This window comes from Cebidichthys violaceus, unplaced genomic scaffold, assembly GCF_023349555.1.
Source record: "Cebidichthys violaceus isolate CVI_PGR_0920_01 unplaced genomic scaffold, fCebVio1.0.p SCAF_1, whole genome shotgun sequence".
NCBI classification, from domain to species: Eukaryota; Metazoa; Chordata; class Actinopteri; order Perciformes; family Stichaeidae; genus Cebidichthys; species Cebidichthys violaceus.
Window position 1 is genome coordinate 12,123,193 of NW_027176262.1, and position 27,944 is coordinate 12,151,136.

General features: G+C 40.8%; 1 protein-coding gene across 2 annotated transcripts in view; it reads left to right on the forward strand.

Moving 5' to 3' along the window:
• The window catches only part of sik2b (salt-inducible kinase 2b), a 44,998-nt gene that overhangs the window by 5,559 nt on the left and 11,495 nt on the right, over positions 1 to 27,944 (forward strand). For both annotated transcript variants that reach the window (XM_068710937.1, XM_068710944.1), the window contains exons 3-7: positions 5,593 to 5,656; positions 15,058 to 15,219; positions 22,002 to 22,126; positions 22,521 to 22,644; positions 27,407 to 27,633. In XM_068710937.1, coding sequence (XP_068567038.1) covers positions 5,593 to 5,656; positions 15,058 to 15,219; positions 22,002 to 22,126; positions 22,521 to 22,644; positions 27,407 to 27,633 — 702 coding nt within the window. The remainder of the gene's footprint in view (positions 1 to 5,592; positions 5,657 to 15,057; positions 15,220 to 22,001; positions 22,127 to 22,520; positions 22,645 to 27,406; positions 27,634 to 27,944) is intronic.

Genomic DNA, 27,944 nt, shown 5'->3' on the forward strand with positions numbered 1-27,944 from the left:
ATCTATACTTTTTATTGACTTAAAACATCTTATTCAGGCCTGAATGGATTCATTGCTTGTTAGAAACAAAGTATTAGTTCTTGTCAGTGCCCCTGACTTTATGGGACCTTCAAAAAGTATTTAATTGAATTTGGGGGGCACAGTATCCGTGTTTATTTGCACAATGACTTAGCTAAATCAACCCAACGTGAAAGTCTTCAGCAATTGCCTCAAAGACATCTTCTGTAGGTTTTTAAGGATGTTATAGTTTCTAATATGTATTGAACTTAAGGGCTGTTTTGGTGTCTATACATCAACCACCACTAGCAATGCTGCAGCATGACCAGTGTCCGTTGGTCTTTTCCTGCCCGGGGTGCATTGCAATCTGATGGGAGTTTGAGGCAGATGAATCGGTGCAAAGCAAGTTTTAAAATGTAAAATTGAGTCCGTAGTGTGTTCCAACTGTATAGATTTTGTGTACGTGACAGATGTATACTAGATGAGCAAGAATTTCTGTGCGTGAAGTGTGAGCTTAACGGACGCACTCATTTACCTCATAATGCATTGCAGCTCTTCAGACTGTCCAACGGCGGACTGTGAGACAGACGCTTTAAATAATTAACCGTTGGATGAAATAATTACAAATGATGGTGAGTGACGCTAAGGTACCCATTATAGGAAAAAACACTGGCACTCACATACATAACTTCCTGTAGAAACACATTTAACACTTAAATATTTTATTATTTTAATTTGCCTTAAACTTTGCTGGGAATTATGAATTTGAGTGGAAGAGGTAATGTTGATTTACATTTTCATTAAACATTAGCTTGGACCGCTGACATTGTGATCTATACAGTATGGTAATGGCACACTCATCGTTAATGTAGTATGGGTTAGTATACGATTTCAGACAGACTTATAGTCTTTCTCTTATCCCAAAATGCATTGCACACCATGGTTTCTTACCAGACTGCCAAGATGTCTATCATGGTTAATTCTTAAGATGTATGATAATATGATTTCATGCAGCAGAAATATGTTTTAGTTTCTTGAAGCCAAGAAGAAAATAATCTGGCTTTGTCGTTGAACTATGGAAATGGTGTGATGTGTGCTAAAAGCATTGTCAAGTAGTTGTATGCACGTCCAGTCGTGCGAGGGCAAGTGCACATACATTTGTACGTGACTCAAAAATAAACTTTTATCACTTTGTTGCCGTGATGTCTTCCTGTCTGACGCAAAATAGCCCAACTGCCAATAGCTCAACAATTTGGGCGATTCAGTTGTATTACATAAGCCTTTGGGGTCCTGTTAGTTTTGTTTAGGGAAAGTAAATGAGTGTTCATTATCATTACACAACCATGTGGCTCTGCTCCAGCTTTCTGCTGTGTTATTTTGGTGTTAGTCATTTCCAACAGCCCGGTCCATCCAATCAGCTCAGGTCAATTAGTAATTTCCTTTCTAGTTTCATATACTGGCTCAAAGGAAAGCCTTAGCTAATGAAGACACACACTGACAACCCAACGACGGACCCCATAGTTTGTCATGTGTGGTGTGAACTCTTTGCTCACAGTCTGCAGTAATTTGCCTCACATCTGTTCCGCTTTTGCATCTCACTATCCTCTGACTCTCGGGTGTTCATCTTTTCACTCTTATTCTGGTCTCTCTACAAAGATTTTAAACAGTCAAAATCACCACTATATGTTGTTTTGATAATTACAAAACCACTCTCTAGCTATCAATACTTTTCAATACAAAATGAGTGCCCCATTTGAATATCAATCACGTTACAGGAAACTCTTGAATAAATTGAGGATATTGGACGGATCATGACATTAATTCGATATCCTCCACGCTACAGTTATTGCCCACATTGTTAAAACCATTAAAACAATTACATTTAGATCTATGAATTATACATTTACAGTATTGAATTGAACCATGAGACGGTGTAGTCTGTATACAGCATGTGTTTCACCACTCGGACTACAGCTGCTCTTCCCCATGACCTAAAATTCAGACGGGATCAGTCGAAAATGTTACTTTAGACGGTCTTCAAACCTTCTCATCGGCAGTGTCAGACTGCATAAAGAGCTAAACACAAAGTGCAGCTTGCATTTCTTCAGACTGTATATTTACTTCTATTATGATTTATTACATGACAGAGAATTGGCTTCAGTTATTTCCCTCATAGCAGTTATTCAAAACTACTTTGACAGAAATGCCTAATCTGGAGCCAGAACATACTTACAATATAATACTGTATACAATGTATAATATCTGCTGTATTGAAGTGGTGTAGTGATTATCGATGGTACAGGAAAGGCATTTACTGTTAAGCAGCTGCAGAAATGAAATATAAATGGATGTGTTATAGTGTAGCCAGTGACACAGGGCTTAAACACAGTATTAAGATCCTGTTGGACTCCTACTTCCGTCATACAAGCGCATGAGGCATCATATTGGCTTGATGCTTGACATTGCAAATAAAGGTGGGTAGCGAAGCTTTTTTTGGTACCAACCGATTATTTACAACTGTCATGTATCTATATAGATATATCTATATCTCTTGTACTTTTTTTGTCTCATTTGTTAATAGGAAAGTTCAATTAAAATGAGAATTATTCCAATTTTAGTCTATTTTGCTTGGCAAGATTATTGTGCAGCTGCTTGTGTTTTGACTACAACTTTGGCGTCTTTTGTTAAATGGAGTGTTTTGTAGAAGAACGTGTTTTTACTTCTCAATGTAATGTAATCAAAAGAGTGTAAGCAAACTCTGGTATTGACATTGGTATAAAAAAAACTTGTAAAACAACACCCAGCAGTACGTCAAAGCTGTAGTGCTGGACTTTTACATATACATGAATGTCAGTTACGTTCCTTGTCAAACGGGTTTAGACAATGCTGATTCAGTCTATAGCCGCCAGAGAAAGCTCTCTGTATTTTGCAGTATATCAAAGTTGAGGTGTCTGGTGTCTGTGGCGACTTTCCCACGCTGGCGCACGTATGCCTGCAGGTGAGCTGCCCCCCAGGAGCGCTCCCTTCAAGTCCTCCCATGCACGTTTTTATGGTTTTGCGGCAGTGACGGCCCAAGCTGGTTTGTCCGTCCACACTTCTCTACGAAAGTAATCTGTCCCATATCTTGGGATTTTTTATTTTTATTTTTTTTAAATGTGGCACAAATGTCCACTTCCGTTCAAGGATGAACTGATTCGATTTTAGTGGCCAAAGGTCAAGATCACAGTGATTACATGATGGGAAAGGTGTGCCGTTGCTACACACATGCTGGCTCGAGGTGGTGCATCCAGAAACAAGCGCATCTAGTGCGCTCGCTTTCAGCTCAGCTTGTCGAACCTCGAAAGTAAATCAAAATAGGTTAAATGCTGAATCTGTGGACAACATATTTTTCCTCCACAGTCTAGCCAAACACTAGACTAAGCAAGACCGTATAGACCTAAGATTACAACTTTGTTGAAATGTACTGTTTATTTAGCCTATATCTTCCCATTACAGTGGGCGGAGGAGAAAGAGAGCTTTCTGACAGCTTCTGCTCCCAGCAGCAGGATCAGCATCTTAGAGAGCGCCGAGGATCTCAGTCCACACAAATGTGCTACTATGATATTGGTGTTTCGCGGGTGGGGTTCTCATAATAAGGGGTTTGGTGAGTGCAGGTAATAAAAAAAAAAAAAAACCTGACATGCACATCACTAAAGGACATGATGCACATAATGCATTTTTTTCAGCCTTGCAATTATGCTCATATTGTCAAAAAAGACTTAAATAACGTAAATAATTGCTACAGATCAGGTCTTTGTTACGTGACACACAGGTGAGAATTCGCCGCGCAGACTGCTGGCTGCACTGATTTTTAAAATGGGAGTGTATCTGTAGACGAGCAAGTAAAAAAACATGTCTGACACGCACGGGCTGGATTGGAATGACTGAAAGTATTTTTATTTTATTTTACTGTTTCAATATAGTGGCAATATTTGCGGGGACACATTGGTTTGTGACTTAAAAAGAAAGTGGGAGAAGGCCTTAAAATGAGCGAGTCAATGATCCCTTGGCCCCCCTGCTTCAGGTGCCCATGTCTGGCACACGCATCCATTTGGACTCAAGGATTAACTCATTAGGATTTGGTTTTCATCATGACAATTTCACACAAATGTCTAATTGGATAAAATGGTGATATTTATGACAGACATGGATGTAAACTGCATCCTGACTGGTTGGCGGAGGCATACAACTGCGAGTCAATCATTCGAGTGTGACTTTGATCCTTCCTCTGAATGCCAAGTTTATTTTTTTTATCTGAAGCATTCAGTCACTCCAGAAACTTTTCTTGGACACTTCTAATGATTTTGCACCATACTCCTAGCTGCTGCTCCATCGCTACAGTTTCTCTTATATGATAATTGCTCTCACTGCCAAAGGGGGGAGAAATGCTGCCCAAAACATCTGCTGTGTCTCACAGATTTTTGCACAAACCTTCCCAGAGCTGTATATAATAATACGTATGAAGGAACAGTTTAAGACGGCTAATAGATCCACGACAGACAACATATGAAGAGAGTGAGCATCTAGCTGACTGTAAGAACAACAAAGATATCCACCGTAAATACCCTGTATCTCGTGTGCACTGTCCACTTTGCTGCTGTGATCCTGTGAATTTCCCCACTGCGGGACTAATAAAGGATTATCTTATCTTAAATAGAAAATAGACATAACTAATAACATGAATAATGGCTGCTTTCCACTTAGGTGTGCCAGTGTTAGGGCCCTGCTGTTGTACATGCTGGATTACTGGCACAACTGAATGAAACGGAGCCATCGATACTATTGGTTACACCTGTGTTTTTCATGCTGTGACAAGTGAAAATGTCCGCTGTGAGAAAAGGTTTATTTCCCAGATTGGATGCTGTATTGGCTCACAATGCTACTTGTTTTGATTGATGAATTAAGCCTGGCTATATGTACTCGGTATCGTTCAATCAGTTGTATTCCAGCTCCACAAGACAAAATGTGCTTGTTACACAACCCAAAAAAATCAAAATAAAAGCTGGCTATAATTTCTTAAATCCATGAATCGGTCAATGTAACAGATGGAAAATTGATCATAAACAATGAGCGTGGGATTTCTACTGTGAATGTCTGGCTCGCTGTGTCTGATTCATCCTCCACTCTCAAACTGATTCTATTCATCTCCAGAGTGTTTCTGCTTCTAAATCGGTTCTCCTCCTCCTACACAACACAGCACCATGTGAGGGCTGAAGGGTTTTAAGTACCATTCAGATATATTCGGCAACACCAACTGTCCTCCTCCATTCTCTTGCATGGACACCATTTTTAGACCTTGGACCATTCATGCATTTTGTTTTGCTCATGACTCTGTTGATGCCAGACACTGCAGTTGAACCTCAGAGAACACCATGTGGACAATTGTGTAATATTTGGGTCATTTGTATCTGTTGTTACAGTTTCCTTTTTCCCTTTTATTCTAATTATCTCTGTAAAACTAAATCATCTGGTAATATTGCTAATGAAAAGTGGTCTTCTGTGTGTATTCACTCTCCCACTCTTTTCTCCTCTCCCCGTTTTCTCGTCCTCTCTCAGGTGATGGAGACGAAGAACATGCTCTACTTAGTCACGGAGTATGCCAAGAATGGGGAAATCTTCGGTGAGTGATCTTTTCAAATACAAGGTCAATCTGACCTCAGTGTCTTTGAAAATATTGCCCCACCCAATTCATACATGTCCTCTCCTTGTCAGTTGCACAACAAAATAATCTGCACTCTTGTGACAAACAGGGAAGTATCAAAGTTTTATTGAGTTTGCGTTGTTCTTACACTTATCCCGGCCTCAATCTCAAAGGTGACATGATTGAAGGAATGATCCTGGTGTGGCCCCTGTCATGTGCTGTCAGTGATTGCTGTGTGTAATTTGCTGACACCCACTGCTTGTGTAAAATCACATCACTGAGGCTGTGAGTGAACCTCAAAGAGAAAAAAAAGATTGATTTATTACCATATGTGGTGCAGAATCACTTTCTGCTCACCGCTTTGTTACTCTGCAAGATTACTTTCCATATGCCGGTCAACAAGGTCATTCCTTCATATTCATTGGCAGTTACAGAGCATTTGGATTAAATTCTGAATACTGTCTGTTTAACTTTTGTTTTGCTTTTAACATAAACTGTTTATGAGCAGATCTCTAAAAAGTAGAATAAAAAGGATCCATATCTTTAGCCGCCATTTAACAAAGACATTTGACATTTTCTTGAACAGGTAAAGCTATTAGTTTACTTTATTTTACTTTGATTTGCACTGTACAAACAGCATTATATCCCATTACATGAAACATGTGACGGGAGGAGTCAAGAAACTTTAGACAAATCATGAGTTTAAAAGTATTAATGGGAAAACATGAGTTGACAAAATAAAATACACACAAAGTCCAACAAAGTGAAAAAAACATTTGGCAGAACATGAACTGAGCAATGCTGCACCAATCCGATTGTAATAAAAAAGATAAACTAGACATCAAGATGAATTTAACACCTTGATTTAAATGTAATGACAATTTGGAATTATAGCAAGTTCCTAATATGTAGGCGCTCCGTATCTGTAAACCACAATAACTTAGGCAATGCTGACTGTCTGATTTAGCTAAGATTTAGTTAATGTGTTTATGGAAATTTAGGGCTGCAATTGCAATTCTTTTCATTATTAATGAATGTGCCTATTGTCTTGATTAATCAACTAATAGATTGGTCTTAAATGCCTGTCTCAATTTGTTTTGGTCAACCAACACACAAATCAACAATAGTCAATTTACTAGAACAGCACATCCTCACATTGCGAAGCTTGAACGAGGGAATGTTTGGCAGTATTACTTAAGAAATGACTTAAAGTCAATTATTTAAATGTTTGCCAAATAATTTACCTGACTATCAACTTATCGATTTAGCATTAAAACAGATTGGGTCAAGAGGAGAACACGACAAATCAAGCTGAAGGCATGAAAACTTATTATTCTTGACTTTCCAAAATGCAACAATCACATTAAACGGTATTCTGAAACTCACTATATGAACAGTGAGCCGTCCAAAGGCAGCCATCCTAATAGAAGCCAAATGCACACATAATCAAAGCATCTATGATTCATCCTGGCTGCCTGAAGGTCTGTCATAATCATTTTTAAATGACTAAAAAGGACCAGATGTTGCAGTTTTGGTGGAAGCAGATCAGAGAGAAAAATACACCTTGCCTTTTTTGGACCTTTGGGACAGATAAAGGTGGAAAAAAAGTATTCCTTCAGTATAGACAGTAATTTCCAGGTTTTTAACAGTCAAAACTTAACCTATAAGGAATTAGGCTCAGGCGTGCCATAGAAACATAATACAAGTTTCTAAGTGGACAATTTTGAACAGTGGTTTGCACACTGCCTAAGAGTAAAGCCCAGATGACGACATTTGTGCTGGAAAGGACAGAAACGTCAGAACATAGCAGAAATACTACTAGAAGATAAGAAATTATCTTAGTCTGCAGACTCTACAAACACACTCAGTGTGTACAGTGTAAACACTGCGATCTCGAGCCACAAGAAATGGCATGAGAACTGCAAATATATTATTTATTAAATATATCAAAATTACTTCAATTCTGAAAATTCAGACAAAAACTACACCATACATTCAAATATTTCAAGAATGCATAACACAAGTATAGACCTGTCTGATGTGAACAACCTACAAGTGGCTCACGATCCACACAGATGTCTGAGAATGTTTGCACTTAGCTTACTCCCAGACACTCTAGCAGTAGGATAAAGTAAACTTAATAGCAGTGTGTGTGCATTTTGTTTGTGTCTGTGTGTGTGTGTGCGTCTTTGTGATTCTGAGGCCAGTGTTCCACTTGTGATGTTGACTCAGCAGCAGCAACTCCTGCTCCTGTGACCCAGAGAGAGCCGTGAAGCAGACGCAAGAAAAAAATGAATGAGAAAAGAGGGTGGTTAAAACTGAGAAGGAAGTACAGAAGTGCACCGAAATAAAACGGAAAGACTCATCTGTGTCTGTGTATGTGTTACTGCCACTTCAGCTAAGTGTGGTTAGACCAACTGGCGGCTTCTGTTAGCCTCCCACTGTACATTATACTCTTAAAGAAACAGTTTGACATTGTGGGGGAAATGCTTATTTGTTTTAATGCAGAGAATTGGATGAGAAAATCATTGCCACTCATAAATATCTTATAAATATGAAGCTACATCCAGGAAAAGCTAGCTTAGCTCAGCACAGAGATTGGAAACAGGGGGAAACGGCTAGCTTGACTCTGTACACAGGACAAATTATTTCTATACTGTTTTTAATACAGATTTGATAAATGAGATTTGCTACAAACATGCTACTTAGTGAGCTTTATAGTTAACCGATATTTATGAGAGCTTTATTGATCTCATCCTTTTAATGCTTGGCAAGAAAGTGACTTTGTGTATTTCCCCAAATGTCAAACTTCTCCTTTTTAAATAACCAATCATGATTGGTCAACCTCATTTTCCATAATCCATAGATTTTTTTTCCTTGGATCATCTCACGGTATGATGAAACCATTGTGTCCTGATTCCTCAGACCCAACTGCCTTGATTGCACAATATAATGCATTTATGTAAAACATTTATATGTCATCATCTGCTACAGCAGTAGCAGCTTTGACTAAGCCAGGCAGACAGACGGACTGTTAGCTGCAGCGCTAGACTAGTATTACAATATTCAGTCTCACAAATTTAACAATCATTTCTGATTTCCAAATACGCTTTCTGGAGATGGTTCAAGTTTTCCAGTCATGTTGCACTCAGACGAAATGGCGAAGCGGCCAAGCCATATTTCCAGCCTCCTCCTCCACTATCGCCCTCCAGAGAGTCGCCTCTGCTTTTCTGACCGGCTGAATTTCTCAGGTCTGCTCCTGGCCATAGGTTACAAATAGCGGAAGATGTGAAGTTGTTGTGGATGCTCAGCAGCCCCCCCCCCCTGTTACAGTGAATCAGTGAGACTGTTGTGGATGAGCCTCAGATTCTCTCTTCAGACCAAAAGGTGTTTTGGAGGAGGAGGTGCGTGCGTGTGCGTGCGTGCGTGTGTGTGTGTGCGTGTGCACGCAGCCGTAAAGACAAAGAAGCAGAGCTGGGTTTGGCACAAGGAGGCGGAGAATGACTGGTTCATTTTCGCAAAAAGGGGTGGGTGGGCACAGTAATGGGCACAGCAGAGGCATCCATGCCAGCTTGTTGATGTGCCTTTGTGTCTATCTGTCAGTCAGTGTGCCGCTCCACAGTCTGCCTCAGCACCGCAGTATGGATCAAACCTGGAAATTGGGTCAACCACAAATAAATCGGGAGTTGCAGAGAGGAGAGTGGAGGCAGGAGGGGAGAGAAGGCAGAAGAGAATAGAGGCGAGAGCAGGGGACATCCATTTGAATTTGGAAGGTGGTGGGGAAATGTAGGGCATGCATATTTAAGAAAGCACTGCTGGAGAGAGGGGAGTATTATAGCTGGCAGTGAGTAGAGTCACTCATGCAGATCTCTTGTCTGACTGATGGAAATGGAATGAGACGAGGAGACTGTTGACTTCAAAGAAATACTCAAGCTGTTTTTTGAGACACATTCTTAGTTACTTAGGCTGTCAGCTTCTATTTCACCATAAACCATCCATCATATTTATTGAGTTCTCTGCAGATCGGTCAGCCGCCAAGGTGTGGCTGCTTTGACTTTGATGACCAGTATAAATAACTCACCAAATCCCATTTGATAAAGTTGATGTCTTCTTTTTCTGGTGATGAAGGGAGTAGATATCCTCCCTTTTTAATATCTATAAAACATGTTTTCAGTGGAGTGACATGCAGCGTCTTACATGGCAGCTCTCAAGGATCCACCCAGTTGCAAGAGTCAGATGATGAGATGTCTGCACAAAGCATCAGTTCTAAAGTATAATATGTAAATAGGTAAACAAAGCTATAGCCATTCATTTAATTATTTTTTAAATATTTCTTAACCACCTCCCTGGTTACTCTGCTGCTTCCTACTTTCCTACTTTCTGCATTCACCTCATATTGTATAAAGAAAATCAAAAGCCAAAGAGTTAAAAACCCAAAAAATGTATTGGCTGCGTTGGCATTAATCATCCAATATAGGAAAGCAAACCAGGGAAATGCTCATCAGTGGTTTTCAACCATGGACCCCTGAATTGATTTGATCAGATTTTGCCTCCATCTGGAAAAAGAAGTTTGGTTGTTAGATACGATCAAGACTATAATTCTATAGTTGTTTACTACAGTTGAGCGGTCACTCTTATGACTCTTACTCGCATTGGGCTCTCTGTGTTACTTTAGAGAATCCGAAGTTGAAGTGTCAGTGTCTCTCCAACTAAACTGCAATATGTTTGATTGATACATTTATGCTATGGGTCATTTAATTATCTTCCTCTTCAAATACCCTAAACATCAAGTAAATGCAAATTGTTAACCACTAAATGCACAATTATTTGCACTTATTCAAAATGATTAAAAAACTCATAAGCCAAATTTATAGCCTCCACTACCTAATGTGACAGACACTGGTGAGATGGAGGCTTTCCTCTATGAAAAGATTAAAAGAAAATAGATGCAAATAGATAAGACTGAGTTAATTAAGCCGCTTACTTTGGCAAAAGGCTAGTGGCTCCAGTGTGGGACAGCTATAAGAAAACTAAGTAACATCGCCCTTCCATAGTCGGGAAAAATTGCAAGCGGGATGCATGCACAGACAAAGCATCTCATTCACTTATCCACTTGGCTGATGTCAATGCCAGCAACAGGATTGTTTTAAGAGAAAGCAGCTTTAAATCTGCACACTTACACAACTTAATAAGAGTTCCTCAAAAACAATGGACCAAACAGGGAACTTGAGGTTTACATGCAGGCTGCAGCCGGCAGGGCATCCTTCGTAAACCTCATTATGAGGGAGTGTTGATCAACTGGTGCATTACCAAGTCCACATGGCCGCAAAATGAACCTTAATATTGGAAACCCTTACCTTTTTGTCCATGAAATCCTGTTGGAAGAATCACAAACATAAAATATTAGTGACTCGTGCCTCACATTGTCTCTCAAACACGCTGCACTTGTCGTCTTGTGATGTGGCCAGTCGATAGCCAATCTGGCTGCTGCCCACTTCCACACCTCGTACAGATCAGCCTCAGTAGAGCGCAGGCAAAGCCTCCCCGCTCATGGAGTTGCTGGGCGTATATACTCTGGGTTTTTGCAGCTGCAACAGGATTAGTGTCTGCATACATGCAGTGCAGAGGGTATGGGGGTCCTTGCCCGAGATGGTAAAACCACAAGCGGCTGTGCAAAGGAGTTGCACAACATCCTTCACCTTACAACCAGCCTTCCCCTGATACATTGGTAACTGTGGTAGCTAATGATTTACCTTGACAGCTAGCAGTAGATACGAACACACAAGCTAAACTTTACGTGCTAGCTTCTTAGTTAGAGTAGTATGAACGAGGTAAATGTCCACACTATGAAAATAAATGTTTTTCCTGACACCAGATAATCAAAATCCGGAGACTACCTCGATGGCTGCGTCCGTGCACGGTGGAAAATCCAGAAGACAGCACAGCTGGAGACTTGAAAGGATTTTCACAGGAAAGAACGCAAGAATTCTGTGTTTGGGGCAAAATAACCCATGAGTTTCAGGCAAAACAAACAGGGTTTGTTTCATTTGAGTGTCTCTTGAATTAATACTTATCCCATGAAAGAGAAAACTGTCACAAGCTGCAGCTGATCCTTGGCAGGATATCACTTTGATGAAAGGGCAGCGTTCACCTCTAGCTGGCTCTAGCCTAATTTAACCCTAGAGGGGGTCGATATTAAATCACCACCAACATCTATCAACATAGATGTGACTTTAATATGGCTGTTGCATTTAAGTGGTTTGGATATCAGTTACTGTTGTGGAAACTGTGTGTGTGTGTGTGTGTGTGTGTGTGTGTGTGTGTGTGTGTGTGTGTGTGTGTGTGTGTGTGTGTGTGTGTGTGTGTGTGTGTGTGTGTGTGCGTGCGTGCGTGCGTGCGTGTGTGTGTGTGTGTGTTTGCCCCTTGTCCTCTCGAACACACACACACACACACACACACACACACACACACACACACACACACACACACACACACACACACACACTCACTACCCATGCCTGCCCCACGGTGTTATCTGAAGTCCAGCCAGAGGTCTAGCCAACAAGCCAGTTTGTACCCATGCTGTTTGTCCCCTCCAAACCTGAGCAGCTGTTAAGAGACTTCGGTCATCACCGAGCTCTCAGAAGTGGAACACAGTGGTTGTTGAGCTGTTTCCTAATACCCCTATGATTCATACATGTTCTGCTCGCTTTCCCAGAATGCCGCTCTGCATGCCTCTCTGTACTGAGGTCCTTGCCCTAGCCAACATTGTATCAGTGGATTACTCATCCCTCCACTGGGGCAACATACCGCATTGTGTGCATTTGTGTGTGTTTGCATATATGTGTGTGAATCGCTGTGCAGTTTTCATTGCTTAGACAGCAATGGCTTGTTTTTTCAAGTGCAACTGTAGAACAAGTTGTATTAACACAGTGCTACTGTTCATACTTATTTAAGTTTAGTTGTTGTTCTGCACTTGGTTTGTTGAGCATTTCAGTGTTTAAAGTGTTTAGTCAGTCAGGCAGGATTTTGTTTAGAGAATGAGATATCAGTCATTGACTGATCAGGTTGGTAAACGATTTTGATGATTGATTCATCTGTTAAGTTTTTAAGCCAACATGGTGTAAATGAACTGGTTCTTGCTACTCAAAATGTAATATTTGCTTTTTTTTGTGGTCTTCTATAAGAGCAAATATCTTGGTTAGACCAAACAGGCAGTATGAATTTGGCAAACTAAACACTTAAACACTAAAACTTAAACACTACATTTTCACTTTGTAGACCAAATGATTAATCAAACAAATAATGTGCAGTTTAATTAAAAATGAAAATAACAAAGTGTTGCAGTCGTAGATTTCTTATTTTATACTCTAGGTATGGCTATTGCAGGGCGTAAGAGAATAACTGCACATGCTAGTATGTTAATGTTTTGGTCAGATGTGGTCAGAACAACGTGATTGGGCTATGCTGGAATCAAACTAATTTGTGCAAATGTTGACCGTGCGACAAGTGCTTTGGGTAAATCACACTGAGACTAAGAAAAGGAAAGGTTTGATCCCAGAACGGTTACTACTTTAGAGTCCCGTTCTCCTAACAGGTGCATACTTGGAGCTCCTCGACACATTCCCTTCCCCGGTGTGTTTTTTGATTAGCAGCGTTGCATGAAAGCCATCCTGGTCACTGAATGGCCTCCTCTGTGGAATTTGCCAGCCACTATCTAATCAGGTTTTCTCACTCTGTCAGATGTTAGCTATTCATCAACCACGTTGTTGACGTCAGAACAGCATCATCCACCTTAGATGAGACTTAATAGTGCAGCTTATGGCCTTTAGTCATTTTTATTGTACAGTCTTTGTCCCAACACACAAATGACCCTTTGTCAACCCTGAGTTGAGACAATATAGAGTTGTTAAGATGAGGTGTTTACAGCGTGATGCATGCCGCTGGCCTCAGGAAATGTGTTGCTCTACTTTAAATATCTCATGTTAAGTTGACGGCAGAATGTTTTTTGATGTTAATGGGCTGTGAAATTTGCTTAGTGTGACTTCTCTGTGCATCTTGACAGAGGCCTAGTTTCAAAATTCTGCTGCCAATCTTATCTTTACATAAATGTGTGTGCACACCAGGGAAAGCAACGCAAAAACAATGTGTGGAAAAATATATTTTTTTTTTAGATATCTCAAGCAAACTAAACTGTAAGTCCCTTTCAGCTTTCTGATTACAAAAATGCTCTTTTATGAGATTTACCTTCAATTGTGTTCCTTATATTTTGCACACTCTGTTTGCTCGTATTTAAAGTATTGTTGGCTGGGTTTGTTGTGGTTGTTGTGCATTGTCACCAGGTTTGGTCGGTGGTCTGTATCCATGCCAGCTTGAGGGAAAGCCAACACAGAGTGTCCTATCTTGTTTGCCACAGAGTGTGAATTAAAGAGTTCGCAAGCTATCTGGACAGAGAGGTGTGAAGAGGAACCCCGCTGACAGCAACAAACACCACACTTTCCCAAAGTTCACCGGGGCTGCAAAAAATCATGCATCATGTAGAATAATCTGTCAGCCGATAAGTGAATGCTGAGTGTGAAAGGTTAGAAAAACAGTAAGGGTGGTGTGAGAGCAGACAATGAGAGAAAGGTCAGTGATCTGGATGTTTGGAGAAAGAAGACAGTAAAATGTATGACTTAAACCCTCCGGAGAATACATAGACTTTGGTTTAAAGTGTCTCTCTTAACAAACTCAGTCTGTCTTAATGCGCACAGTGTGTGCTTAGCAGATAAACAGATAAATCAGATTTTGTTGTTTCTCATTGGGTGAAATCCCACAAATTGTCAAGTGCTTCTGTATGTCAATGTGTACACTGAAATCATACACTGACTACCTCCCACTAACGCCCCCGACACCCTACAAAATGTAGCAGAAGACCAGTTCTCAGAAATCTCATCCTCCGGCTATGACAACACAGTTCCACCACTGTCAACCACTGCCTGCACACACGCACACACGCGTGCACGCACACACAGGGTCAGAACAGGGTTTCTGAAGAAATATTACATTGTTCATCTTTCACTGAATCCCTTTACAAAGCATGCTGTAATGTAGGGCAGCTGTAAACTCCTATTGGCACCAGGCTTGCACCTCATCAAAAGTAAATTATCCTTTCAACACAACCACCAACCAACACTTTTTACACCTGAAAAGAATGCAGGGGTTTTTCATTACACTATACTACCTTTACCATATCTGAAAGGTCCAGACGGTCATGCTATATAAGTCAATGTATAATTTGACTTGCATATACCTCTAACTTGATTTATCACCTCTCTCCACCATCTTTGTTGCTCGCTCTCGCTCTCGCTCTCGCTCTCTCTCTCTCTCTCTGGCTACAGACTACCTGGCAAAGCACGGCCGTCTGAGTGAGCTCGAAGCCAGGAGGAAGTTCTGGCAGATCCTGTCTGCGGTGGAGTATTGTCACAACCGCAACATCGTCCACAGGGACCTGAAGGCGGAGAATCTGCTGCTGGATGGCCACATGAATATCAAGATTGCAGGTGGCGTAACAACTTTGTGCGGGAGAACCCATAAACTCATTGATGGATGGGAAATGCAAGATGTCGGCAGAGAATCATTACGTTTTGATCTATCGCCTGCCGTGATCTCAGTGCCGGCGTAGCTCAGAAATGTCTTAACTACCTGCCCGGTCCATTTGCACAGTGTTGAGAAGTGGTTGGATGTTGCTTGCGAGATAGCTGTTAGCTGCAAGATGCCAGGACAGACGTCTTAAAATCTCAACGAGAATCCAAAGGCGTGTGCCTACTTTTCCAATTTCTAATCAGAGGAGAGCAAACATCCATACCCAATAACCTGTTACTTTAACAACATTTAAGATAGTGGACACAAAGAGGAAGAGACCTCTCGGTAGAGAGTTGAGACTAAGCTGGAGGTCTGTAGTACAAGCTTCAAAGTGAGATTATTAAGCAACTGCCATTTAGAAGTAGCTCGTGAGAATGTCATCCTACCGCTGTTTCCTAAAGTGGAGGAGGGGGAGACTGGGAGGGAGTCTGTGGGGGGTGAGTTTGGGTTTAATTGGAGGAGGAGAGGAAGTGATGAATTGGATTGGCTACTTTGGAGACAGGGTAGCGGGTGAGACGATAAAGGGAGAATGATGAGGAGCGGTGCATAGCAGGGTGGCAGGGCTGCAGCTGTGACAAAGAGGCCGAGGTTTATCTAAGGCTTTAGTCAGAGCTGATACTAAAATCCATCTAAGGTGAGCTGATCACATGAAGAAGGCTAAAAATACAGGTGTGAAAAGATACCACTAAGTATGAATGTGTGCTACAGCAAAAATGGCCTCTTGTCCTCCGAGGCATTAATGCCATGAACTCCAAATAGAGATTAAAATCATTGTTTATTGGTATGATGAATGTTACTTAATGGGGGGTAAAATGACAGATGAGCATCATATACGGCTGGGCGGTATGACCAAAAATGTATATCACGGTAATTTGTAAGATTATACCGGTTTCCCGGTATATCACTGTATTTTTTATTTGCGTTAACGCCACTCGGCCGGCCGGCAGCAAGTGGTGAACAGCTGTTTTTGTAGCGTGTCTTCCGTCTCTTCCTGCTTCCTTCACCTACATTCCCCTGGGTCCTAAGACCCTCCACTACATTTTCACCCTCTATGTACCAACTACATTTATAACAAATACCACACATATTACACTCTAATCAGCGTTGCATATGTGTCTGACCAAAATACCCCAAAAAGCAAAATGTAATATGTATAAAAAGAATATCATTAAGTTATCGCTACTGAGAATTTAACAAACATAAAAACATGACGTAGATAGGTTTGCAGTTTTCAAGGTGTACATTTCAGATTGCATCTATTACACACATGAAAATAACTCACGTGTTCTGCTGAGGTGATGTAAGTTGCTCGTGTTACCATCAGCGACATCAACAGTGGCTCCAAACTCACAAAACGTCGGATTTTTTAAAACCAAAACACTTCCAAACAGCAGACACAGCTCCTCTCTTGGACTCAGACTCTATTGGTGCATCTCCGGTCTCTCTTTGTTCCTCCTGCATCGCTCTTTTCTGTTCTTTAAGTAACGCCACAGAGCCTCTCCCAGCAGTTAGCAGACTGTTGTGCTAACGGCTAGCTACCGAGCTGTACCCAGCATGCAGTTTGGCGGTGAAATTTTATAAATGTACAATTATTAGTGTCACAAATTGTTTGTGTCACAAACTGTTGTGTGCCGTGGTGTTGTCCTGTTAAAAAGCATTAGTTGTGGGTTATTAATTGTTGTGTTATAAAGTTATAACCATAACTTAGGGATCCCTCTCACTACATAAGTAGCTCCAACCGTAGCACTGTTCGTGGTGAATAATATATTTTGCTTCCTGTTGAAGAGTGACAGCAGTTGTTTTGGCTACACCGGTATGACGGTGTACGAAAAGTTGATATCATACGGGAAATTTAAAACCGGTATACCGGTTGAACCGGTATACCGCCCAGCCCTAGCATCATAGTTAACCCTCATACAAGTCATGGGCAGTGTCTTTTCTTTGTTCGAAAAGGTGAAATCAAATAAAGAACAAATTAGACAGAACTATGGAGAACTGAGTGTTTCACCTGCATCATACTGTCCACTGTTTCTCAGAAGAATCCAAGATGGTAACCTGGAGCTGTTATTACCACAGCAGTAATTTTCATAAACATGTCTGACTCACAGCCGATTGTCCGGACGGCAGATTAGATTTGAAGCAGGAAAACAATGAACAGAACATTACCTGGCTTGTGATTAGAGAAAACATCTCTGGGGAGGACATCGGGAGCATTCTGTACTTCTCTTACCCACAACAAGCTCCGACTAGTTTGGTAAAAGGGACATGAAGTTTAGATCTGGGCAGTACACAAGAAAGACACTTTACTGCATCAGTAACATTGATGTCAGTTAAGATCCTCCATTCAGCCTTTGTGAAAGAAAGGAAAATATTTCCCTATTTAGTGACCATGCTGGGTGGGCTAATTTGCAACTAGAGCGGCATCTGATGATTATTTTCATTATCAATTAATCGGTTGATTATTTTAGGTGCCCTGGGAGTTTTATAGTAAACACAAATCTGTGCTGAAACTGGCGTATGAAGGTTTATACTCACAAATCTGTGATTCATCAATATTTTCTTACCTGAAATTGTTCTTACACTGCAAGCAGATTTAGAACTGCCTCAGACCATGCGTACACACAAGTGACGAAGGCCCGGACGACTTTCTTTAAGTAAACGCACACATTTTAACTAAACGCATCTCATAATAGAACCACATTTATTAAAAAAGGTATTTCCATTTCATGCCCATCAATTAATGTCATAATAAAGATATGTTATTTATTTCAAAGTTTCTATTGAGGTTTTCGAATGAAGCTTCAAATATCTATCCACCACCCTAAAAGTTATTTGATTTTATTGTGGTTATACAAATATAATGTATGGTGCTGTTAGATTGCTGAATGATTACCCAGTTATTACAGAAGGAGGGATAAGCGAGAGAGCAAATAAAAAATATTTATATTATATTTTATATATATAAAGATATAATATTTTTTTGAAAGGTTAAAAGCCAACCAATATGTATTGAAACAGTTTTGTTTGATAAAACATGTTGGGAATTTTAGAAACGATAACATCCCACCCACCACTGGAATCTAATTCTACAAATAGTATACTAATAATATTAGTGTATATATGTATATACTAAATTGACCTATTGTGTAAACAATGTAAAAGCATCAAACCTCACATTTTTTAACCCAGCACCAGGGAATGTTTTGGGGGGTTTGCTTGGTGAACAGTTAATTAACTATTCAAATGTTTCTAATAGTTTCTTGATTAACCAGCTAAACGCTTCAGCACTAGTCTGCATATGCGTGTCCAGACAGAGCACCTGTGCTTCTGGGTTTGTCCTGCAGTCCAGTGATGTCCTCCTGCTTTCTAAAGGCCACCTCTGGTCAGCCTGCATGAGGTTTAACCAGGCACAGTCAAAGAAAGGTCATGCTCACGGTGGCTGCAGAGGAGAGGGAAAGTGGCAGCGGGGGGTGCCCTTCATGTTTTCACTTCAAACAGCCCCATTACGTTGGAGTTGACAGATTGAAGGGGATGGAAAGAGAGGAGGAGAAATAACAAAAACAAAAGTTAGTTGCTGGATCAGAAGAGGAGAGAAGAATGTCTTTGTGGCTTAGAAGACAAATATATATTTGTTTTGTTTCTATGGTAAAAATAAAGAAAGAAACAACGTATAAAGGGTTTAGGATAACCACTTTCGCAAACATCCCTTATGTCATACATTGTCACATCGGCAAATTGTTAGCAGGAATTATAGGTTCATTAATTATTATTTTACAAGTACAGAGTGATGTCATTGGAAATGCACCAAACCCTAAAGGTGTTTCATGCTCAATTAGATGATGTAGAAAGTACAAACAATCTCCAGATCAAGGACATCCGTTTGAGAAACAGTTTCTAATTAGTTTTTGTTTCCACAAACAAATGGAAACCACGAGGGAAAATATAGGTTGTCCTTAAAGTCTCTAAACAGTCATCCCTATCTTTCTCCAAACGCTGTCTAATGAATGTGTTGCAAAGTGGTCAAATACAATCTGAGATTCCATATAAGATGTTGCGCACTCGCTGCAGGCATTACAACCAAATATCTACACATTTTAAAACTGCAGAAAAGAAGAAATAAAATTCACTATGTGACAACGATGTGATTATTGTCAATTTAAGGGCAAAAGAAGCAAATATAGCAGAGTCTTCAAGACAGCAAAATAACTTAGTAACATTTGTTCTACAGGAATATCCATCTAAAGTTTGCCAGCATTAGCCACAAATGTAAAGTACATACCAGACACCAAGTACGGTTTTGTCATCAAAAACAGAGTGTATTTTCCTGAGAAAGTTTGTGTTTCATCAAATTAATTTGTAAGAGAAATAATTAGCAAATTCTTCTTTCAAAAATTGTATTGTGCTGCTTTAATCAGTCAAATGGCCCTCCTTCATAAGAGCTGAGGTTTTGGGAACCTGATGCATATGAGGGAAGAGACAAGTGTGAGAAGAGACGGGAAGGCATGATGGGAGTAAATCCTGAGCTGCACCCATAACCATATCAATGCTCATACCTTATTGGAAATGACATGGTAACATTTAGCACTGCTGGATACTGTTCTGTTACTGCGGCATCATGACATCACTCATACACTTGTCATACCCACACCGGTTGATAAGCCGTTAGCCGCAGTGTGACATGTTTAGCCTAATATTACGCTAATAATTTTGTATGCGACACACACACACACACACACACACACACACACACACACACACACACACACACACACACCAAAAAATGTTCCCCCACCCCACCCTTCCTGTTGAGCTGTGAGTGCAGTTAGTCGCCTGCAGCGTGCCGAAGCCTTTGACGTCAACCAGTCTGCTCAGTATTCAGCTCCATGAAATGGGTCACAGCTTCTGACGCTAAACCAACTGCACTGCTTCGCACTGCTCTGCCTGCATCTCACTTCTCACCTTCACAGCAGCATCAGACAGTAAACATACTTGTAACGAACCCCACTGTGACGCTCCGCTGTACCCTCCACTTTATGTCAGCCACACCTGCTGCTGACTGCACTGCAGTAATTGAATGGATTGAATACATGCGTTCGCATACAGTGTCAAACCTGCCATTTACCTAATTCCTAAATGTACTTTCCAGTGAATGAGAATTCCCTGCACCTTTTTCTGTATTGCGTTAACTGACAGGTATTTTTACTATTTTGTCCACCCCATTTATGTCAATGAGTTTAGACTAAATAACAGTCTTCTCTGTATAATAAAGTGCACTTCAACTGCAGACTCCCAAATAACCGTAAGCTTGACTCAACATATCTCTAAAACAGTTCCAACAAAATTTAAACATTATAATATAATATTATGGCCATCACACAGGGAGGATGTATTGCATGACTGTTGTAATAGACTGCATTATCATTTAGCGTTAGTGTGATGGACCTAATGAAATGGCCACTGAGTAAGTAAGCTGAATATCTTTTGGCTTTGTTCATCAGACAAAATGAGAAATTTGTGGACACCCTGTGCTTCAAGAAATTGAATTGTCACTCTTTTCTGGCATTTTGTAAACTATACAATTATAATATATATATATATATATATATATATATATATATATATATATAATAATAATAATCTCTGCAGATTATTTGATAATTAAAAGCTGATAAATGCAGCCATGTGAGATGTGTGGCTGCTCACTGTGTGTATAGATTTGTCTTTGTTAATTGTGAAGCATCATGATAGGTAGAACAGATTAAAGGAAAGGAATTGGTTATAAGCGCTTGCTCTCACACACTGCGTGAGCCCCATTATGTAAGCCAGGTCTTATTTTTTTGTTTTGCAATAAAGAAATGTTTGTGCAACTGTTTTGAATTATGGGGGGATGGTTGGGGGCGGAGGTTTAAGTGAGCCTGATTGTCTGCTCCTGTAGCTGTCGGCTCCCATGACATCATCACAGTGTCCCTTTTTAATAATGAACAAACCATGCATGGAATTATTTTCCTTATCCTTGATATGATGATTCACTTTTTTTATTCATCAGTTAATCATTTTGGCGGAGGTGAAGGATCATTTACTGGGGAGGGTTTGAGACAGAGGGAGGTGGGATGAGAGGGAGGGAGAATGATGCGTACTAATACAAAAAAGGGGGTTGGCTGAGTAATTGCAGGCATGCAAATTGGCTTGGTGTAATTTGGCAGATATTACTACAGCTCTTAGTTGGATTTTAATAAACGGCATAAGTGAACTTCTCACCATTTTGTGTGTATTTGTTCTAATTCAAGTCAGATTTCTCTCTCTTGTTGTTATTACGAATCAAGTCTGAGTTGTTGTCAGTCTACAGACCAATCAGGGCACAGCATTGAGGACCTTATGTCAATCTCCTGGGGAGGTTACCTCATACAAAGACCTGTTTCCTCATTCTACAAATATGTGGATCACATATCACATTATGCAAAACATGCAGAACCCATGTGAGCAACTCTCAGTCACAAGGCATAACCCACCTAGTTTTTCTTTTTGCAGTTAACCACATCAATCACCGCAGCTACACTGGACGTATTCACAATGTGCCTAACCTCTTACCTTTTACAGTCGCAATGAATACTTAGTTACAGAAAAGGGCCTGTACAAGGACTTTACAGTTTAACAAACTTAAATGTTGTTAAATGTTTCCCTGCTGTTTTGCCCTGTGTAGATTTTGGATTTGGCAACTTCTTCCAGCCTGGGGAGCCTCTGGCCACATGGTGCGGCAGCCCACCTTACGCTGCTCCAGAGGTCTTTGAGGGCCAACAGTATGAGGGTCCACAGCTGGACATCTGGGTAAGACGATTGATTGCATGAAGTAGACCATTGTACCTCATTATATTTCATATATTCTAATAAATGCATTGAACTTAAGTGTCCACCTCTGTTAATCTCTTCTTGTGTGCAATATTTACTTTGCAATTCACTTTTTCTTATATAGTATTTTATATACTATATCTTAAAATGGTGATTGCCCAAACAGTTTGTAGTCTACTGTGTATTGAAGTCATTTACCATATGTTTGTGTGTTTGTGTGTCTTTGAGTGAGAAGGACTGTGTGTTTGCAGTATGTACGTTTGTGAATGCAATAATCTGATAACCTTATTTACATCCAGACACCTCTGATTGATTTATCTACTGCCCTGACCTTGTTCTTTGTGTGTGCATCCTTTCATCCTTTCATGTTCAGAGTATGGGAGTGGTGCTGTATGTGCTGGTGTGTGGTGCGTTGCCCTTCGATGGGCCCACACTGCCTGTACTTCGACAAAGAGTCCTAGAAGGAAGGTTTCGCATCCCCTACTTCATGACTGAAGGTGAGAAGAGACTCCCTGGGATACTGTACACAAAATAAGATGAAATACTATGCCACCAACTCCCACCCCTCTGTGCCTCACATTCCTGTAAATGTACACGCTTGCAACATATTTGTGACATGCCTTTCAGTCTTTTGATGCCTCCACGACTGCAACAGCATTATATTTTCGGGTTGTCCATATGTCGTCCTAGTCTCGTGAATGCGATATCTCAGGAACGCCTGGAGGGAATTTCATCATATCTGGCACAAATGTCAAATTGGATTTAAGGATGAACTGATTATAAAACCCTTTTTTGGCCATAACTCACAAATTCATATGCGAATTCTGACACAATTTCATACAAATATCCATGAAGAAAAGTGATTATTTTATATCCAAAAGGTCAACTTCACTGTGACAACATAATGTTCCCTAAAAACACTTTTCTGGCCATTATTCAATTCCATAACTCGGGAGCAGAGGGGGAGATTCTGAACATATTTAACATTTGATTGGATCCTGAATGGGTGGCACTTATCTTGGGTGCCCACCTTGAAACTGTGGTGCTTGTATAGATCTTCTGTGCTGTGTGAAGCATCCATGTTTCAGAATTTGTAGCTTCTTTTCTGCAAAAGCCATATTTGAAGCATTTTCTGTCATTGCTACAACTGTGTGTTCTATCAAAATCTGCCTTCTTGGCCAAGCATGTGAACCTTTTTTTTTCTCTCTCAATAAACGTATACACTTATAGACATATAGCAGAACAAGAAGAACAAAGCTTAACAAAGTCAAGTCAAATCAATTTTATTTATCTATCCAAATATATATTTATTTCACAAATTTGCCTCAAGGGGCTTCACAATCTGTACAACAAACAACATCCTCTATCCTTAGCCCCTTGATTCGGATGAGAACAACTCTCAGGCTTTAATATTGTCCTTCATCCTCCTCTCTGCAATAAGTCGTGAATCTGCAACAGCTCATTGTACAGAGGGTGAGAAGGGTTATCCAAGAGGGATTTGATTTTGTCCCTTGTCCTCCTAACTGCCTCCACACTTTCCAGTTCCAACCTGATCACCTAGCAGGCCTTTCTTAACTGCTTGTTGAGACTGCTGATCTCCAAGTGTTGATGCCACCACCCCAGCACGCCACCACAAAGAACAGAGCAATAGCTGGGAGCCTGTTGCACACACTGTCTGCTCTGTAATCTTACTAAAGAGGGTTGTGAGTCCAGCCCAGTTTTGTTTTTTGTTTTTTATTGGTTTGGACCCCAAGTTACTTGTGTGAGTCCTCCCTCCTGACTTCCTCTTACTGGATGACAACCAGGACAGGAAAGACTCCCAGGACAGGAAAGACTTGGGTAGTTCACCACAAGCTCATTGATGTAGCTGGTATTGAGCTTCAGGTAATTGTCGTTGCAACATGACAAAAAGCTCTGTATCAGTCCTCTGTGCTCCTTTGTAAATAACAAACCTCTAAGGCTACATCCACATTACTCCGTTTTCGTTTGGAAACGGAGTTTTCAAACGAAAACGATCTCCGTCCACACGGCGTTTCAGCCATCGTTTCCGAAGTGATCTCCGTCCATATTACACGCCTGGAAACGAATATCACGTGACTCTTCACGTTCACTGGGCATGCGCTGATGTAAACAGGAAGTAGATTGTCGTATTTTGTAACTAAGCAACCAGAGTAATAAAGTAGTCTTTAATGAAGTGAAGCCAGTATGTTCTCACTGGAAAGTATTCACTGGGATCATACATGTCAATGTAGTGATAACTTCAAGGTGCATCTCCTTCAAAGGCTTTACTACATAATACATATATTATGAGTCCGGACAGATGTGGATGTAAACTGCAACTTGGCTGGTTGTTCGGAGTTTATCACGGCATGTAGTCTAATGGAGGCAAAAATCGGATGAAAATTCTTGTGACACTGCTGCTCAGATAAACAGATCACGCTTTCCTATTTGAGTCACCATGCTGATGAATGTCCGCTGCAATTGGTCAGGGGGGGGGCATTTCATTAGTGTGAGAGCATCACGCTCATTTGAAGGGGACACAGTCGAAGACACTGTCATTGTCCTCTGTAATGTGTGCATACGTGCGTCACTGTGTATGTGCATGCAGGCAGGCTGCAGAGTGAGTCAGGTCGGCTAACCGTCTCAAAGCAGCCCTGCTGTTAGCGGCTGTGCTAGCTAGCTGGCAGCGGATTAATTCCAGAGCGGGAACTGTTTATGTAACCTAGGGAAGAGCCAGCGAAACCTTCCAGCAGCTCGCCTGTCTGTCTCTCTAAGCAGCTCGCCTGTCTGTCTCTCTAAGCAGCTCGCCTGTCTGTCTGTCTGTCTGTCTGTAGCTCTCTATGTGTGGTACGTCTTCCTATCTGTCTGTTTTTCTTCTCTTTTACTTCTGTGTCCCATCTGTAGCACTTTCTCCACAGGGGATGTGGTGAGAGACTTGAACAGATTTGCTCAGGACCTTGAAACAATTAGGAAGTAAGGGGAATGTAGGAGTGTAATGTCATCTCCGTGGCCAGATTGACACTTAAGCCCGCCTCCCCACCCCCAGTCCAGCCCCAGTTCCCTGAACAAGGAGAACAGAGTGTGCTGATTTCTTTCTCCAGAAACAGTCCATCTCATCCTCTCACCGACCAACACTGTGGTGCACAGCTTAGCACAGGGAACTCTCACTGGAACGTCTCAGCGCTGTAAACGTTTTGGTCTACTCCCAACTTACTAACAAACAGTAGACGTTGTCTTATGTCTCCTCTGCTGTTGCATATTGCACAGACCTGGAAGCCAGTCATATTTAATAGCCTAGAGTTATATTATCCAGAACCTTTTGGTCTAGAAAATGTCGAAATTAAAAGTAATCACAAATTCCTGAGTCCAACGTTAATGTCCTCAAACAAGATAATCAAAGATATTCAATTAACAGAATAGCCTTCTGTTATTAAAAACTTGATTATCTGCAACTTTATTTGGCTCCAATTCACTCCTATTTGAAAACAAAAACACACACTTTGCCTTGTGAAGCTCAGCTGCTTGTGGCATTTTGTTTTTTCTGTCCTGTATTGCTGAAGTACACCAAGCCAATCACAGCCCACACCATCAAAATAAGGGTGTTGTTTTTGAAATTCAAGTGAAGTCAGGTGATATTTGAAAGCTATGAATTGCAGTTTGTGTTGCATTTCATTTAGAAATGTCCATATTTAGTGTTATGTTCATATTCATAGGCATGCATTATTGTTACATTTTATATGTATTGGTTGAAGTCTGTTATTTTTAAGCTCATGTGTCTGATAAAGTCAATGAAATTGAAAGAATCAAGTCAGCCACAGCACCTACTCTCTGTCCTCCAACCTCTTGCAACACAATGCTGTTCTCCTTCATTGGGGGACTTGGTGCAACTCTACACCACTGGGACATTGCAAGTGTTAACTGGGATGGTTTTGTGGTTAAGTCATGATGATGTAATGTCCTGGCTAAGAACAGTGTGTCAATCAATCAGCTGGCAAGCCGGCGAGACGGTTATGTAGTGCAGGCATTTCTACATAGTCCAACCTTCCCTGGTGGTTAATAGCTTTGAAAAAATTGTTCAGCTTCAACTGTTGCTATAAACATGGCTGTAGCAACAGCCCGAGCCTGAGTAACTTCTGGGTCAAACAAATTGTACTGTATTGTATTTGAAGCGTGTTGTAACTTAGCAGCTGCCCAATCTGCTAAGATGCCACAGCATGGGGCAAAAGTGCATTGAAGAGCACACTGGTTTTCTACATAATAGAGTTTAGTCGGCTGAACCGCCAGGCACGAGGTAGAAAAAATGTGATGTAGCAGACGTTAGTAGATCGCATTGTTGCAGCTCTATTATGAACTGCTCTCTCCTTATTCTGTGACAGAAGACAGGATGTCTGTGGACATTGATAGATCAGGAGAATAAGGGAAGATGACCTGCTGAAGGTTTTCAATGTGTATAGACAACTCTTTGTAAATTATAAAATCTCTAAAAGTTTAATAACATTTACTGTAAATGACTGTCCTGTGAAGTTTATTGCTGTGACTGTAAATTGTCCAAAGTTATACTAATCTAAAGAAAATATGATGATTCAGTTATAAAATTTCAAAAAGACAAATTCAGTCACTTTTATGAGGTTTTTGAAATGTTTAAATTTATTTTTCAATCAGAATGAAAACTCAAGGTAGAGATAATTCATTTAAAATACATACATCTCAATAAAAGTATTTTAGCGTAAGTAAATAATGAACAACTGCAGGGCCTATTTTTTGAGAACACACCTGTTTTGCTTTAAGGCTTTAGCAGCAGGGTATTTGGGTAAAGATGCTGTGTGGTGGGCAGGAATGCAGTGCAGGCAGTAGGGGGGCAGGCAGGCCAAAGAGGCACAGCCAGGGGAACTATAATCCTGTTAAGAACCCAGCTGTGTCTGACGTCAAGCTCATCTAGCCGCAAACTAGAGGTGAGGAGCTCTCATTAGGAGGGAAGGAAAGTAAAAAAAGAGTGTAGATGCACGGCTCAGAAGTGACGGCAGAGAAAATAATTCAGCCAATTTTAAGCGCCGAAGTGTTATTTCTGCCCCACTTCACCTGGGCTACTTTGACAAGGACACGATGCTTTATGGCTCCGTTTGCTTCACCATAGCTTATACAAGAAGTGCTCCGCGTTATCGAACACAAACAACCTCTTCCTCTCCAAAAAAGTGGTGATCCTAAGGCTATGAAAACCTTTTCACATTCTCTATGATTGTTCTCTTCCACCTGCCATAGACTGTGAGCACCTGATCCGCAGGATGTTGGTACTGGACCCATCAAAGCGTCTCTCTGTGGCCCAGATCAAGGAGCACAAGTGGATGGCCCTGTACGCTCCTGTACAGCGGCCTGTTCTGTACCAACAGCCTCTGTCTGCTGAGGGCGAGGCGGGTGTGGGAGAGTACAGCGAACAGGTCCTTCGCCTGATGCACAGCCTCGGCATCGACCAGCACAAGACGATAGAGGTGAGGACTTAACCGGCTTTATTCATGCAACAGGGATATGATGAGATATGATGAGGTTTAAAGGTCAGAGCCTCAGACTGTGACAAAGATAATGGTTTTACTATATGCATCCAAGCAGAATGGTGAAAGTGGGCAAGGGAACAACATAATAACAAATCTAAGAAGGATACAAATTTTAGATTGTAGTTGAGTATGCCTATTTTATCCCACTTTTACTACTACTTATTTTTTGACAGCTATAAATACTTTGCAGATTGAGGTTTTACACACAAACCATCTGATTAGTTATCCGCATCATAGAAATGCTTGTT